Source organism: Saccopteryx bilineata, chromosome 3, assembly GCF_036850765.1.
Source record: "Saccopteryx bilineata isolate mSacBil1 chromosome 3, mSacBil1_pri_phased_curated, whole genome shotgun sequence".
NCBI classification, from domain to species: Eukaryota; Metazoa; Chordata; class Mammalia; order Chiroptera; family Emballonuridae; genus Saccopteryx; species Saccopteryx bilineata.
The window spans coordinates 95956912-95971883 of NC_089492.1; the positions used below are offsets into that span (position 1 = coordinate 95956912).

Consider the following 14972-nt stretch of genomic DNA (forward strand, 5'->3'; position numbering starts at 1 on the left):
AATACCTTACACTGACATACACAGTTGTTACAATTGTTTCCGTAAAGATTTAGAAGTGACCATATACCATTAATTTGCATTATGTTCACTGCAAATCTTAGTTACACATGTCCTGAGTCATGAAAACGGGGGAAAAAAATTATTCCAGATCTAGGAGGTAACTGTTTTACAAATGCAGAACAATTTGGATAGATAAAATATTTGAAAACAATTAAAACCAAATCAACCTGTACTTTATCTGTGTGCTGAGATTTTAGGTCCAGTGGATCAGAATACAGGGACAAAACTAATGAGAACCCCTCAATGGATCCTTCACCCACCAAACAAGATTTCTTCAGAAACCGACTTGCTCTTGCAAATGACCTTGACCAAGGAACAGCTGTGTAAAACATACTTAAAGTTGTATTGTCAAGTGGTAAGATGAGGATAAAAAGCTTGTATATATTTGTGTAGGAATATATATATTGATGTATAAATCCCTGAGGAAACCTTATATAAATACTTACATATGAAACAAAATCAACATACAAGACATTGAAGAGATGAAGATTAGCCTATGGTTGAGAGCTGGCTTTTTGAACCTCAACACTTGGGAAAAGGGAAACGAAGACTTTTCACAGCATTACAGAAAAACACAGTAAATTTGGAGGAAAATAAACGTTTGTAAGATCAAAAACTTCCACCTTGAAGTTATTTTCCCAGTATAAAATTAGTTTGTTCATATTTAACATGGATATGGATTTATGCTTCCTAGGCATTTAGCTTATAATTCATCCCAGTGTTCTTAGATTAACATATACTATTTTAGGGGCCAGTTCTGTCTTGCCATTAGTCTTCCAAAAACTCCTAGGCAATATCTATCCTCCTTTAAGGCAAAGGATCAATGAGCAGAATTGTATTATACATGTTCAACTCTGAGTTAGGGAGGTTTCGTACCATGATGTAGAAGGTTCAAATCTTAAAGACACTGATCTCCCAACAGAAAGAGAACCTTAAAAGTAGTATTTCTCTTGATCTATGGTTAAGAAAATCAGTACAGGGAACAATGATTTCTCCTACTTTAGAAAGTGGGAGGCCAAAGAAACATTTTTTTCTTGTGCAAGTCTTGTTACAGATGGGAACAGGCCAGAGGCTCTGTTTTATTGAGTACTCAGTAAGGATTCAGAGGTCCCTTAGTGATCCTGAGTGTTACACACACTCATTACCAGATGGACTGAGGGGGAAAAAAGCACTGGTTTAGACATATCCTCTTAAAAGACTTTCTTCAGTCTGGAAAGAATGTGGCAACAACATCAATGTGTTAATGGCTCACATATAATCGTTGCTACAAGCACCAGGTTAGAATGAAAACTTAGGATTGGCTACTTTATTCTTTTCCCAGAAGTAAGTTGTAAAGAAACAGAGTTCTTACAGCTCAGACAAGAATCATTGCAATGAGGCTTGCTGGGATATGGGGTAATAAAATGTGCTCTATTTCCACATGGGTATGTCTAAGATGCTCTACATCCTTGACATGCCCCAAACATCAGAATCATAAAAGAAAAAATTTAGGTTTAAACAATTTGTCTCCATTCCAAGGGAGTTATCTATAATAAATTAGGGGCATTTGGTTACTGTTTATTCAAAATCTTGACACTCAAAGTTATTTCTTCAGAGAATGTTCTTCTAGAAATGCACTGTTTGATCAGATAGGGGAAGTTTCACTTTTAAGTGCTATAGATTTTCTTCTTCTTGTCTGATGATCACTTAGGAACTCATTCCTTAGCATTTTGAACAATATGTGGTCTGGAACACTTAAAGGATGGCTGCCAAGTTTTGGGGGTTTCTAATATTCAAGTTTAAGGCAAGCTTTTCATTTTCCCAAAATTAAGGAATTCCTTTGAAGTTAGGTTTCTCTCTATTATTAAGCAAAGAAGTTGGGGGGGGGCAGTACTTAATGGAGACCTATATATTTTAAAGATAAAACATGAAAGAAGAAACTGCTCTAGTTTCTCTCCTTCCATTTTAAATTAAGTTTAGTAGGCCCACACCACTCCTCTGACTGCTCATCAAGTTCATCAGTGACTTTTACCTTAATGAATGGGCCATTCTCAGTCACCTTACTCTCCCTTTCATGCTCGTTTCTCCTTTCTCTTCCCTTTCTTAATCTTAGAGTGCCCAAGGGCTCTTCTTTGCTTAGATCTCTTCTTTCTTCAGTCTGCTGGCTTTAAAATATGATCTTTATGAAAGGGACTCCCAATTTTATATCTTCAGCCTAGAGCTCTTTCCTAAACTCCAGACTTAACATCTCCAACTGCCTCCTTGGCATCTCTCAGATGTCTAATATATTTACTGAATTTAACATGTCCAAGCCCACTTCAACCATATATTCCCCACCTTAGTAAATGGTAACTTTGTTCTTCCAAGGCCAAAGACCTTGATGTCATCCTTGATAATTCAATTTTTTTTCCCTTTTTATTTAGATGATTAAATTTAACAGGGTGACATTGGTCAACTAGAGTACATAGATTTTGGGAAAATATTTCCACATCTCTATTTGGACAATGGATTATGTTGTATACCCATTACCCAAAATCAAATCATCCCCTGTCACCTTATACAGTGTGTCCGTAAAGTCATGGTGCACTTTTGATCGGTCATAGGAAAGCAACAAAAGATGATAGAAATGTGAAATCTGCACCAAATAAAAGGAAAACCCTCCCAGTTTCTGTAGGATGATGTGGCAGCATGTGCGCATGCGCAGATGATAATGTAACACCCTGTATACTGCGGAGCAGCCCACGGCCATGCCAGTCGACATGTGGATGGTACAGAGGAAAGTTCAGTGTGTTCTGTGGCTCGCTAAATTCAAATCCATGACCAAAGTACAACGTGAATATCAGCGTGTTTATAATGAAGTGCCACCACATAGGAATAACATTACTTGGTGGGATAAGCAGTTGAAGGAAACCAGCAGTTTGGTGGAGAAACCCCATTCTGGTAGGCTATCAGTCAGTGACGAGTCTGTAGAGGCTATACGGGATAGCTACCTAAGGAGCCCTAAAAAATCTGTGTGTGAGCCCACATTGAACTGCACTGAATAGGTATGAAACTGGGAGAGTTTTCCTTTTATTTGGTGCAGATTTCACATTTCTATTGTCTTTTGTTGCTTTCCTGTGACTAGTCAAATGTGCACCATGACTTTACGGACACACTGTATTTGTCCCTCTTTATGTCCCTCCCCACCTCCTCTTCTCCCTATCCCCCTCCCCCTGGTAACCACTGCATTCCTATTTATGTCCATGAGTCTCAATTTTTTGCCCTACCTGTGTATGTAATCATACAGTTCTTAGCTTTTTCTGATTTACTTATTTTACTCAGTGTAATGTTATCAAGGTCCATCCATGTTGTCTTAAATGATACTATGTCATCATTTCTTATGGCTGAGTAGTATATGTACCACATCTTCTTTATCCAGTCCTCTGTTGAAGGACACTTTGGTTGTTTCCGACAATTCTTTTTTTTACAGCCAACATCTATTCTATCAGCAAACTGACTGTCTTCCAAATATATCCAGACTCTGACCTCTTCTCACAACCTCCATGCTATCACACTGGCCAAACTGCCTTCTATTGGGCTAGCCTCTGTATTCCCACTCTTAACCCCTAATTATTCTCAACATGGTGGCCAGAGTGATCCTGTTAAGCCAGTGGTCCCCAACGTTTTTTGGGCCACGGACCGGTTTAATGTCAGAAAATATTTTCATGGACTGGTTTTTAGGGTGGGACGGATAAATGTATCACGTGACCGAGACAAGCGTCAAGAGTGAGTCTTAGACGGATGTAACAGAGAGAATCTGGTCATTTTCTAAAAATAAAACATCATTCAGACTTAAATATAAATAAAACGGAAATAATGTAAGTTATTTATTCTTTCTCTGCGGACCGGTACCAAATGGCCCACAGACCGGTACCGGTCTGCGGCCCGGGGTTGGGGACCACTGCGTTAAACAGTAAATCAGACCATGTCATGCTCAAACCCTCTAGGGGCTCTGTTTCTCTTATACAGAAGCCAAAGTTATTACAGGTGATTTGGATCCCATTAAACCTCTAATCTCCTATTTCACCCACATTCATTCCTCTTCAAAGTAGCCTCACTATTCCTCAGCTATACTAAGTACGCTTCTGCCTGTGGGCTTTTGAGTTGGCTGTTCCATGGAACTTGGCATATTCTTTCCCCAGATACTTGCATGTCTCATTCCTTCACCTCCTTCAAGTCTTCACTCATCCATTACCTTTTGATGAGGCTGATTCTGACCACTTATTTAAATTTCTCCTCCTATCCCTTACATTTCCAGCTACCTTGTCCTTGTTCATAGTAGTTCCAACATTCTAATGTATAATACACCTATTTATTTTTACCTATTATCTACATCTCACTACATTATTAATCCCATGATGATACGAATGTTTGTTTTGTTCATTATTATATTCCTAATATCAGAACTGTATCTGAAACAATAAATACTTGCTGAAAATTGAATAGTCAGGTGGGCCCTTATCAAATGCTTATAACTAATGTCACTTAACAATAGTCTCCAATGGTAGAGCTATTACTCTTATGTATTGATGAGGAACAGAGACTCATTATTTAAATAACTTCTCCAAAGTCAAACATCTAGTAATAGAACCAGAATGTAAACAGATATGTGATTTCAAAGCACCTGCTTATTGTACTCTTGTATCATAATGATTCTTCCTTTTCTTGATGAATCATGAAGGTTGAGAAACTAGCTTCTAAAAATGGTTGTAGTTTTTTTTCTTGCCTCCAATGAAAATCAAGAATCCTAAGTGTTAGAATGGGCATAAACTGCTTTTTTGGAATCCTATTCTATGAAAGCCCTCCTTGTTTTTGGAAGTCAGGTGTCAGGTTCATCTATCTGCAGAGTCAAGCTCAGCTGTGGGCTGTACCTTAGATATTTAAGCACCCATAATCTGTGATGAGCTAACATGATTAAAATAAATAGAAAAGCAAACGACCTGGTTAAAACTCAAAGGAAGTGACATTTCGAGAGCCAATTCAGAATCGTTATTAATAGCAGTATTAACATCAATATAACGTTATTTTCCTATAGCTATTGATTATCTACAATATACTCAATAATACACATTTGGATTTCGCAGTGGCCTATGAATGGAATTGTGTCTTTAAACCAGGGCAAAAAAAACACCAATAAATTTTAGCTATTTGTGAAAGTAGTCTTCCAAATACCAGGAATCAAAGTTGAGCCAGTGACTTGGTCATTAGCTGCCACAAGATGTTGGCTAAGTCATCTCAGTGTTCCAAGCTTCACTTGCATCAGTTTTCAAGTAAAGGGCATTGGGTCTCTAAGGATTCATCAGCTTTTACATTCTATAGTTCACCATGAATAAATTTGCACAATTTTTTTTACGGTGTGCAACTGTAAACTGTACCTTTTCATGCCAAGCCTACAGTGAGCTTTTTTTTAGGTATACAAATGCCTCAGCCCTCTGAAACTTTATCCAGGTGACACCCAAGGTCATGGAAGTACTGATTTTCATCCCAGGGGCCTCCCTCACTACAATGATAGGGATTGACACAGAAGGAAATACTGAACTTCCTTTATAATGTTATGATGAAGGAATAGCACCTCCAAAGCAAGGCCCTGACAAAGAGCAAACTATTTCTGTGTGGAAAGTATGAGCTGAAAATGAAAATCACTAAAGATATTAAAAATATTGTCTTCCAAAATAAATACATGCAAAAATAATACACTTGTGGGCTATGTAAGGCATTTTTCTTTATTATTTTTCAGTTTATCTTAGTAATAATAGCCAGAAAAATAACAGCCATTATTTTCATTTAAATGCAAACCAAATACTGCTGCACATAGAGTACAAAGATTACCTATGAACGTGGTTAGGTACAAAGGCCATATTAGATGTGTAGACCACACTTTGTTTTTACATCAAAGTAAGACTGACAGAGCAATTTTTTGACAATTATTTTAGCAAATACCGTGCTACTAAACAAAAGTAAATACATGTATATATACACAAATACATTTCAACTAAAGTTATACATGTCATTTTGACAAACAAAGGCTTCTTCTCTGGTGGGTTTCACCAGATATTTGCACCCCAAAGTCCCCTGCCCTGATCCCGCCCCTAAATGCTGACTTGATCTGAAGAAAAAAATTAGAGATGTTCTTAATTAAAGGCACATTTGGCAGCTACTGAAAGTGGCATGCATCTGGCACAGGTGCGCGCTTCCTAAAGCCACACATGTGACTTCCATCCATTATGCATCATTTGAGTGGTAGTCCAATATGATCCACCTTTAACTAACTTGCTTTATAATTTTGCAGCAATTGGCTACTTAATGCACTATTTTCATTAAAGGCAAAAGGGAAATTTACTCACAGTCGACAGAAAATGCACTTTATGGTGTCAAAAATGGAAAATAAGGCATGAAATTTATAAAACAAGTTACAAGTGCTTTTGTTGTTTAGATTTATCATCTAGACTTCATATTTCTTAAATAGAGCTCAAGACATTTTATTGGCTCATGTATAAAGAATAATGAAATTATTTTAAAAGTTAGTAACGAGATGTTTCAAAAGAAAAATATTGAATAAATAAGTCATCACTTTTCCTTATAATTTTAACGCATAATTCTTTCAGCTAAACTGATACTACCCTTGTGATGTTTATTTTACTGGTAAAGATTAATGTGCAACACAACAGGACCTGCACTTGTACAACAGTCAAACAATATAGGTTAAAAGAATAAGTGAACCTACCCACAGCAGTCAGAATACCAAGAAAAAAAAAGTTAAATTTGTTTCTTTCTAAATCTCAGGGAAAAAAAAGTTTTTCTCAGTATGTACAACACTAATAAATTGGGACACCTCTCCCTACATTTCCATTGTTTTGCTGAGCCACTTAAAACTGAATTTAAGCTGTCATTAAAAGACAAACAATGAAACACATGACTTAAGCCAAACTTGAGAATTAAGACAAGAGCATGATCATAGATACTAGGTAACTTTTGGTTTGCTTAGTTTTTGATTTATGAAAAATTCCATTAAGGAAGAATTTAGAACCATAATGTAGCCTCTATCTACAATTGTTACTTGTTCACTACTAGACTGTTCTGTTGATTGTAGTATAATTAATGTGGCATGCTCTTTACTAAATTCAGGTCCAGTAAAACATTTTGAGTGGTTGGAGCACAGTAACCTACTATAACACATATTTGATACTCAACAACCTTTAACTGAGAAAACTTTTAATGTTTGTTGTATATTTCCTGGTAATTAGTACTTTAAAAAAATACACCGAAGACTGCGAAGAGTAAATAACCTTTGAACAAATTTAGGAACATATACTTATCTGTTCCTGCTTTTAAAAGTGCTTACATATGTGAAAAGGCTCCCTTTCTACTCTATTAGGTCAGCCCACTTAAGGAAATTTAACCTGGAAATATTGTTACTGTGTGATCCAGATAATGAAACATCTAAGAACATTTTTATTTCTAAAAGAAATATTCCATATTTTGAAATCTGGTTTAGAAGTCATGATACATTGACGGTCTTATAATGTCCTGGATTCAAAAGCAGAATTTTGTGGTGATGCATTTATCTTCTCAGCCACTTCTTGTCCCTGATTAAGTATATTTTAGTTACTACAAAGAATAAATTTGTCAGCTAGTTAATGTTCCACAAATGAAGACCAGGATACAGTTATCTCACCTCCATTTAAGGGCATCCAATTGGAATTTTTCTAGTTACCACTGCAGAAAATATTTTTACCCAGATGTCACACTTCAAAATAAAATGTATCCTTTATCCACAATGTATACAAAGCCGATGCACAGTGAAGTGGTCTCCTAGAACTACCAGTTCTAGAATGGTTCCCTTTGCTAAGTATGATTAGAGCTCTAAATCTTGAATTTTTCCTCTTTATATGATCACGCAGGTTGAAAACCCTAATCGAAGGTGAACACACTGGCCAGATATTGAATGGGCTCCAATGTGACTTTTCTCAGGTTCTCATTTGGAGTGGGGGTGGGGTAATTAAAAAGAGAAATAATCAATGACATATAAAGGGAAATTCTAGGGAAAATGAGGCTGGTCTAATAAAAAGTCATGGGAGATTCTGGAATGTGTTGTTATGATTAATTGTAGCAGCACTAAAAAGTAGGCTTAAATAAATATTCATTTAATGAATGGTCTTATGGACACTTTGCATACAAGAGTAGATTTGAAATTAATTTGGGGGGGAGACTTTTAAAAGGAAACATTTTACAAGAGAAAAATGGATACCTACCATAATAGGAATGGTGCAGATATTAAACAAAGATTCAACTCCAACAAAATAAATAAGGTTATGCTAGGATGGATTACTTAATGATGATGCAATCAACATTCTGGACTTAAAGGACTATATACTGTACTATTATTAACGCACATTTAATGCTCTAATAAATGTCACAGGAAATTATTAAAGTCTTAGATTTTGGCCATGATGCAGCACTTCTAAAAATGTCTCTAATGTCATGGTTAACAGAATTGCTGAAATATGCTTCATTACTTAGAGGACACATGCAGATACTGATCAACTGATGACTCTCTAAGGATGGAATACTGCACATTTCACAGACATTATAGTGGAGATTAATAAAACTTTTTCTCTTCAAGTTGCATGCATTTCAGTCACAGTATTTGTTAGACTCAGAAGATCACTACATTGGCTTAATGAATTTATATTATTATTTTAATGATGTAGACAGATGTTCTCTTATGAATAGTTCTGATAGAGCAAAGACCTCAAGCAAGATAGAATGTTTAATATAAACTTTAACAAACTGTATACATGGTGCCTAGGAAATGAAAAAACTTACAAAGTTCTGCTTAAAAGATACCCATCCTATTCTAACCAAATATTATCCTACATGCTAAACTGCAACTTTAGATCATTCTTTAAGATGAATACATACATCCAGAACTAGAAACCAAGGCGTACCACAAAACGTGCTTTTAGGTTTAGTGTGTGTGTGTGTGTGTGTGTGTGTGTGTGTGTGTGTGTTTCAACTGAAAGAAATAAGAACCAACCATTTTCTCCATATAATAATTTAATATATGCCAGCCAACAAAGTATTTGTATCTTTATTCAATTAAATTAAAACAGACCTGCCAGGTTTATTATTTAACATTCACTATATACACATGATTTAGGCAATGCAAGGTAATTCTAGATATGCTGATTACTCAACTATTAGTAAAACGTGAACGGTGTCAGTGATGCCCAGCAAGTACTAAGTGCTCCTTTCACACTGGGTGACTGAATTTCTACAGTATGGTTAGGGGGCAGCTACAAGCCATGACATGGATTACCAGTAAACTTTTGTGGGAGAAGGGGGAAAATGACAATCTAGCATAGATTAACAGTCTCCTATATGTAAATTGTATACTTGACAGTTACATTTTTTAAAAAAGTTCTTCTGTTATGTTAATGACACAGAAATTCTCATTCGAAGGCAACACCACCACATTTTGTTTGTATAGGGACGTTGTGGGGGGGGATATGCTCTTAAAATTGGTATAATTATTCTTTTAAAAAAAAGTACCTCTTTGGTGAAGCCTTGGTACCCATTCAATTCATTCAATTCACTGTAATGATCTGTAAACAGGACTGTAGTACAGTGCTGGGCCTTGATTCCAACAAGGTCAGGTACCACAGCCTTTCCTCACAGTCCTTTGAATGATTTTTAAGAAAATAATCTAAAGTCGGACAAGTAAAAGCAAAGGAAAACAAAGGAGGATATGAAGATCCCTGTTTAAGATTTCTTTTTAAAAAGTGCATAATATTTTGAATTACAAAAACTGTCATCATGTGGACCTGCTGGACACTAGACTGTGTTTTCCATCCCTTTAATGATAAAGATCACTTCACAAAAAGAGGGCTCCGGCCCATTGGCTGGAAAAAGTCCCTTTAATTGAGTTTCAGGTGCAGTTGTCCAATTCCTCTAGATCAGTCTTTTCAAATTCTAAACGAATACCATTTTCATTATATAATTATGTCTAGGTTAAAATTCATTGTCTTATACTGCATCTTGAAGTAGAGTCGTTAGTGTTTGGAGTTCTCATTTTAACTCCTCAGTGCTGGCATATTCAGTGCATCCATTGCCAGCAATGGATTTGGGGATCGGAAAATGTACATCCCAGTACAGAGAAACTCAGGAAGAATGGGCATTCTCCAACAGTGGTGGTCCATCTCTGTGCATGGATGGGTGTGTGTGCTCCCTTTTGTAAGTTTTTGGAGGGAGCTTAGGGATATGCTGAGAAGTGCTTTGCCTTGGAGGAACAGGTGGCCCAGCAATGGAATGAAGGTCCACTTCCTGTGTCAGTGGTGGTGACGGCAGGTGCCTTCTCGTGCCATGAGGAGAAGGTGTTTGAGGAGGAGGTGGTGTAAAGGGGGAAGGGCTGTTTGGAAAGAAGGCATTGCTGTGATCACTTTTTTTGCCCAAAGGAGGAGGTTGGAGATGTAGTGGTGAGCTTGAGAAAACATCAGGGGTCCTCACAGGTTCTCGTGGTGGTAATAAGGGAGGGCTTTCAGGAGCATCTGATACAGAGGTCCGGTCTGATATGGAGTATCGCGGTGAATAGGCTTTTGATGTGGGTTGCCTAGGAGGAATTGCTGGGGGGCTGTCCAAATGCTTAGACATAATCTAAGACAAATGAAAAACAAAACCACATTTATTAATAATTTAATTTATGTAGTACCACGAATACATTAAGAATTAAGTTAGGGTTTTCAAATATGCTATTGGAAGAACCCTAGCTGTGAATCAGGGAATTCTGCCATATGTTTTAAATGAGAGGTTATGCTAGTTCATTAAAAAATATATTTCTTTTAATGATGTTTTTACTTTAATTACTTTTCTTAAAATTTTGTTGTTTGCTACTGCTTATCAGTCAATTTAATATAACATTTAACATAAGTTACCTGTTAATTTTATAATATTAAACTTCCTATATTAATATTTCATGTTCTGCAAAGAGTGCCTTGACTTATCCAGGAGCTCTGCCCTCTGGACACTGTGAGAACCACTGAATCAAGTTAACAGTTGGCAAAGAAAGAAGTTTAACTACGTGAAAAAATAGCTATTATGAGCCTTTAAGGTCTCTTCCAACCCAGAATCTTCATGAAAATCCCATTTAAAAGCATGTCAGATTCACTATTAAAAGGACTCAGATAGGTAACATTTAGAATATGCTAAGATACAGTTTCACTTAAAATGTGCTTTCATATAAAGCTTCAGACCTCTTTCCTTCTCTCTCTGTGTTTTGAAGAATTGCTTGAGATTATATCATTCTTACTTTGTAGATTAAACTTGTTTTTTCCTTGACAGTACCCATGATTTAGATTTACAAGGGTTTTATAAATACACCAAAAAAACTACTGTCAGAAGAAAAGAGATAAACATTACCAGTGAATGGCAAATCCATATTTAATCCTTGTTTAAATTCCATTAAGCCCAAATACTCTGAAGTCTTACCCTAATCCAGTAAGAACTAAACTAGACACAGCAACTGAGTGTAATGTAACTGTAATGATTCCAGTTTCCAGATAATAAGATTCTGTACGTTACCTTAGATGGTGAGGACTCCGCTGGGGCAGATTCTGGTCGCCTTCGTGGAGGAACAGGAGGGGGGATAGGCACTTCATCAGTGCCCTTGGTCAAACTTATAGATGATACTGAAGCAGATCCTGTAGGATGTTAACATTTTTAAAAAGGTCACAGGAATTTTATTTCATCTATTAATTCTGAAAAAGCTTAGCTAGAAACAGCTTATATTAAATAAAAGAAATGTACAGAAGTATTAAAAGCAGTTCAATAAACCAATACCCAAAAGTATTCCTTTATTAAAGCAAACTGCTATTAAAAGCATGCAGAAACTTTTTAGCAGAATTTTCAGAAAAAAAAGCTGCCTAACATATTTTGTTATTTTGCTTCTTGAACAAAATAACATCCCCATCATTAATTTATAATTGGAATTATTTTTTAACTTGGATCAGACCCTCAGATTTCTGAGAAAGAAAGCAAACTATTAAAAGTGGAATGGAAATATTGTTAAGCTTTTGTGATGGGCTCATTTTTTTCCTCTGCCTTTATTAGTATAGAATTTTTCCTGCTCTTACTGGATAGTCCACTCTCCCCAATGTCTCTCCCCAGCAGTTTTCTCCAAGGATGCCAGAGAGAGAAAGAGAGAGAGAGAGAATCTAGTGTCTACGGGAGGGTTCTCTTCTCATATTGCATAGATGTATAGGCTCTTGTTGGTGGGTTCAAAATCAGGTTCATCATATGCTAATCCGAAGATCTGAATTGTGACGGAGCTATTCAAGATTAGTGACGCAGCCCTTATAATAAAAACAAATTATCCTAGAACCTATTGAACCTGACTTAATAAGTTGATGAACTGACACAGAAAAAGTAAATAAAGCTTCTAACTGGAATCTAGCCCACAGATAGATATTTATGATGACAAGGACATAACATAAGCATGTAAATAATTACACTTTGAAAAGCATCATTTATTAAGTTGTTAGCTAATTTATGAGCACTATAAAAAAGATATAAAAAATACTTAATCATTCAAAATCATATGGACAGATTCTTTTTTTCCGTTAAGCATTGACAGCTTTTATTTTGTTAATTGTTATAACAATATAGAACTTTAAAAAAGAGTACTTTGTGCACTATTATTCAAATGAGCAACACTTTGATCACCTACCTTTTTATTCTTAAGAGACTACGCTAATTTGCTTATAATTCATTTTTTTGTATGTACAATATTTTGAAATCATTTATATGAAGGACAGCAAAAAACATTAACCTGTTGTCTTAAAATGGATGAAATAATTTGGTGGATTGTTAGTTTATTTTAAAATGAAAAGCAAATATCTACAATGGAACTTTATTTTGCTTAACAGTGATGAATATTTAGTCCATATAATTTAAGTAGTTGCAATTATAAGATAGTTCTTCTAAAACAAATACCAGTTATTTGCCTATAGTCTGTGCTGTCACCACATTAAGTGTATTTTGTGCTATAGACACTGCATGTAGCTGCCAGCATTCCCATATGCGCATGCATGCTCTTGCTGTTTTATAAAGTCGAGCATTAACTAGATATATCTAAACTCTATAATTGGAAAAGAGAAGGGGTTAAATGTGGAAGCCACCCATATAACACTATTCTTTTAAAAAAGGTTATATAAAAGCATTAAAAGTATATAAGTTTAAGCAAATAATTTATGATCAAAAGATAGCACAAGTGAAGGCCTCACTTCTAAGATGTTGCAAGCAAGGTACCAATACTGTCAGACTCAAAAAGAGTTTCAGCAGGAAAGGTTACACTTAGTTAATTTTTAAAGCCAAAGCAAGAATTGAGTCTTAAACCAAATATACTAACTTGGGCCATGGGACAGTGTAACTTGGATAAAGACGGTATCGCTGCCTGTGAAAGGAAACAAGAAAAAGGAGATTTTTTTTCTTCCATTGATATATTCAACTCATCTGTAAAAATTTATTTATGTTAAAAATGTTATTCTTGTCATTCTAGTTTAAAGAGTGGTATAACAGTCTTTAGTAAAAGCTATTACTACTTACTTTTAAGGAATCAAACTGAGTTAATATATTGGGAATTTTGAATATTCCTTTGAGATTCACTAGTTAATGTCAATAATTAAATTAAAGATTCATGAGAAAACTAATATATGCTATATTATAGGAAGACTTAAAAATGTATAAACCCAATTTGAGCAAAGAATTCAGCTGGACATACAGAAATATGTACTAAGATTTTGAAAACTCAGATTTGTGAAATAATAAATAATGCATTTCTATGATATGAATTATAAAATAAAAAGGAATTTCTTACTATTACTATACCTTTGAAAATATTCTGGGCATAGAGTCTCATCAAAAAATAACTATAGGCCCTGGCCGGTTGGCTCAGCGGTAGAGCGTCGGCCTGGCGTGCGGGGGACCCGGGTTCGATTCCTGGCCAGGGCACATAGGAGAAGCACCCATTTGCTTCTCCACCCCCCCCCCCTGTCTCTCTCTTCCCCTCCCACAGCCAAGGCTCCATTGGAGCAAAGATGGCCCAGGCGCTGGGGATGGCTCCTTGGCCTCTGCCCCAGGCGCTAGAGTGGCTCTGGTCCCGGCAGAGCGACGCCCCGGAGGGGCAGAGCGTCGCCCCTGGTAGGCGTTCTGGGTGGATCCCCGGTCGGGAGTCTGTCTGACTGTCTCTCCCTGTTTCCAGCTTCAGAAAAATACAAAAAAATAAAATAAAATAAAAAAAATAACTATAGCCTGACCTGGTGCAGTGGATAGAGTGTTGGACTGGGATGCGGAGGACCCAGGTTCGAGACCCTGAGGTCGCCAGCTTGAGTGTGGGCTCATCTGGTTTGAGCAAAGCTCACCAGCTTGGACCCAAAGTCGCTGGCTTGAGCAAGGGGTTACTTGGTCTGCTGTGGAACCATGGTCAAGGCACATATGAGAAAGCAATCAATGAACAACTAAGGTGTCGCAATGAAAAACTGATGATTGATGCTTCTCATCTCTCTTCATTCCTGTCTGTCCCTATCTATCTTTCTCTGAAAAAAAAACAAAAAACAAACAAACAAACAAAAAACCAGAAAAAAACCTATAGCTTTTGATATTACCTAAAAAGTTTTAAAGTGACATAGCTTTTTCTCTTCTATACTCTCTTCTTGAATGTTTAAAAAGTCAATAAGGGCCTGGCCAGTTGGCTCAGCAGTAGAGCGTCACCCCGGCATGTGGAAGTCCCAGGTTCGATTCCCAGCCAGGGCACACAGGTGAAGTGCCCATCTGCTTCTTCACCCTTCCCTCTGCCCTGCCTCTCTATTTCTCTCTTCCTCTCAAGGCTCCACTGGAGCCAA

The 14972-nt window shown here is 36.5% G+C and overlaps 2 protein-coding genes across 3 annotated transcripts in view; one reads left to right on the forward strand and one right to left on the reverse strand.

Annotated features, from left to right (window-relative positions):
* ARHGEF33 (Rho guanine nucleotide exchange factor 33) overlaps positions 1 to 635 on the forward strand; it is a 47734-nt gene extending 47099 nt beyond the window's left edge. Inside the window, exon 17 of the mRNA XM_066264740.1 lies at positions 258 to 635. Coding sequence (XP_066120837.1) covers positions 258 to 387 — 130 coding nt within the window. The 3' untranslated portion in view covers positions 388 to 635. The remainder of the gene's footprint in view (positions 1 to 257) is intronic.
* A 5150-nt stretch (positions 636 to 5785) lies between these two features.
* SOS1 (SOS Ras/Rac guanine nucleotide exchange factor 1) overlaps positions 5786 to 14972 on the reverse strand; it is a 117368-nt gene continuing 108181 nt past the window's right edge. The window contains exons 21-23 of one of the 2 annotated variants that reach the window (XM_066266963.1): positions 13481 to 13525; positions 11656 to 11774; positions 5786 to 10731 (exon numbers count right to left, since the gene is read on the reverse strand). In XM_066266963.1, the coding sequence (XP_066123060.1) occupies positions 10240 to 10731; positions 11656 to 11774; positions 13481 to 13525 (656 nt within the window). In that variant the 3' untranslated portion in view covers positions 5786 to 10239. The remainder of the gene's footprint in view (positions 10732 to 11655; positions 11775 to 13480; positions 13526 to 14972) is intronic. The other variant, XM_066266964.1, reaches the window with a different exon arrangement.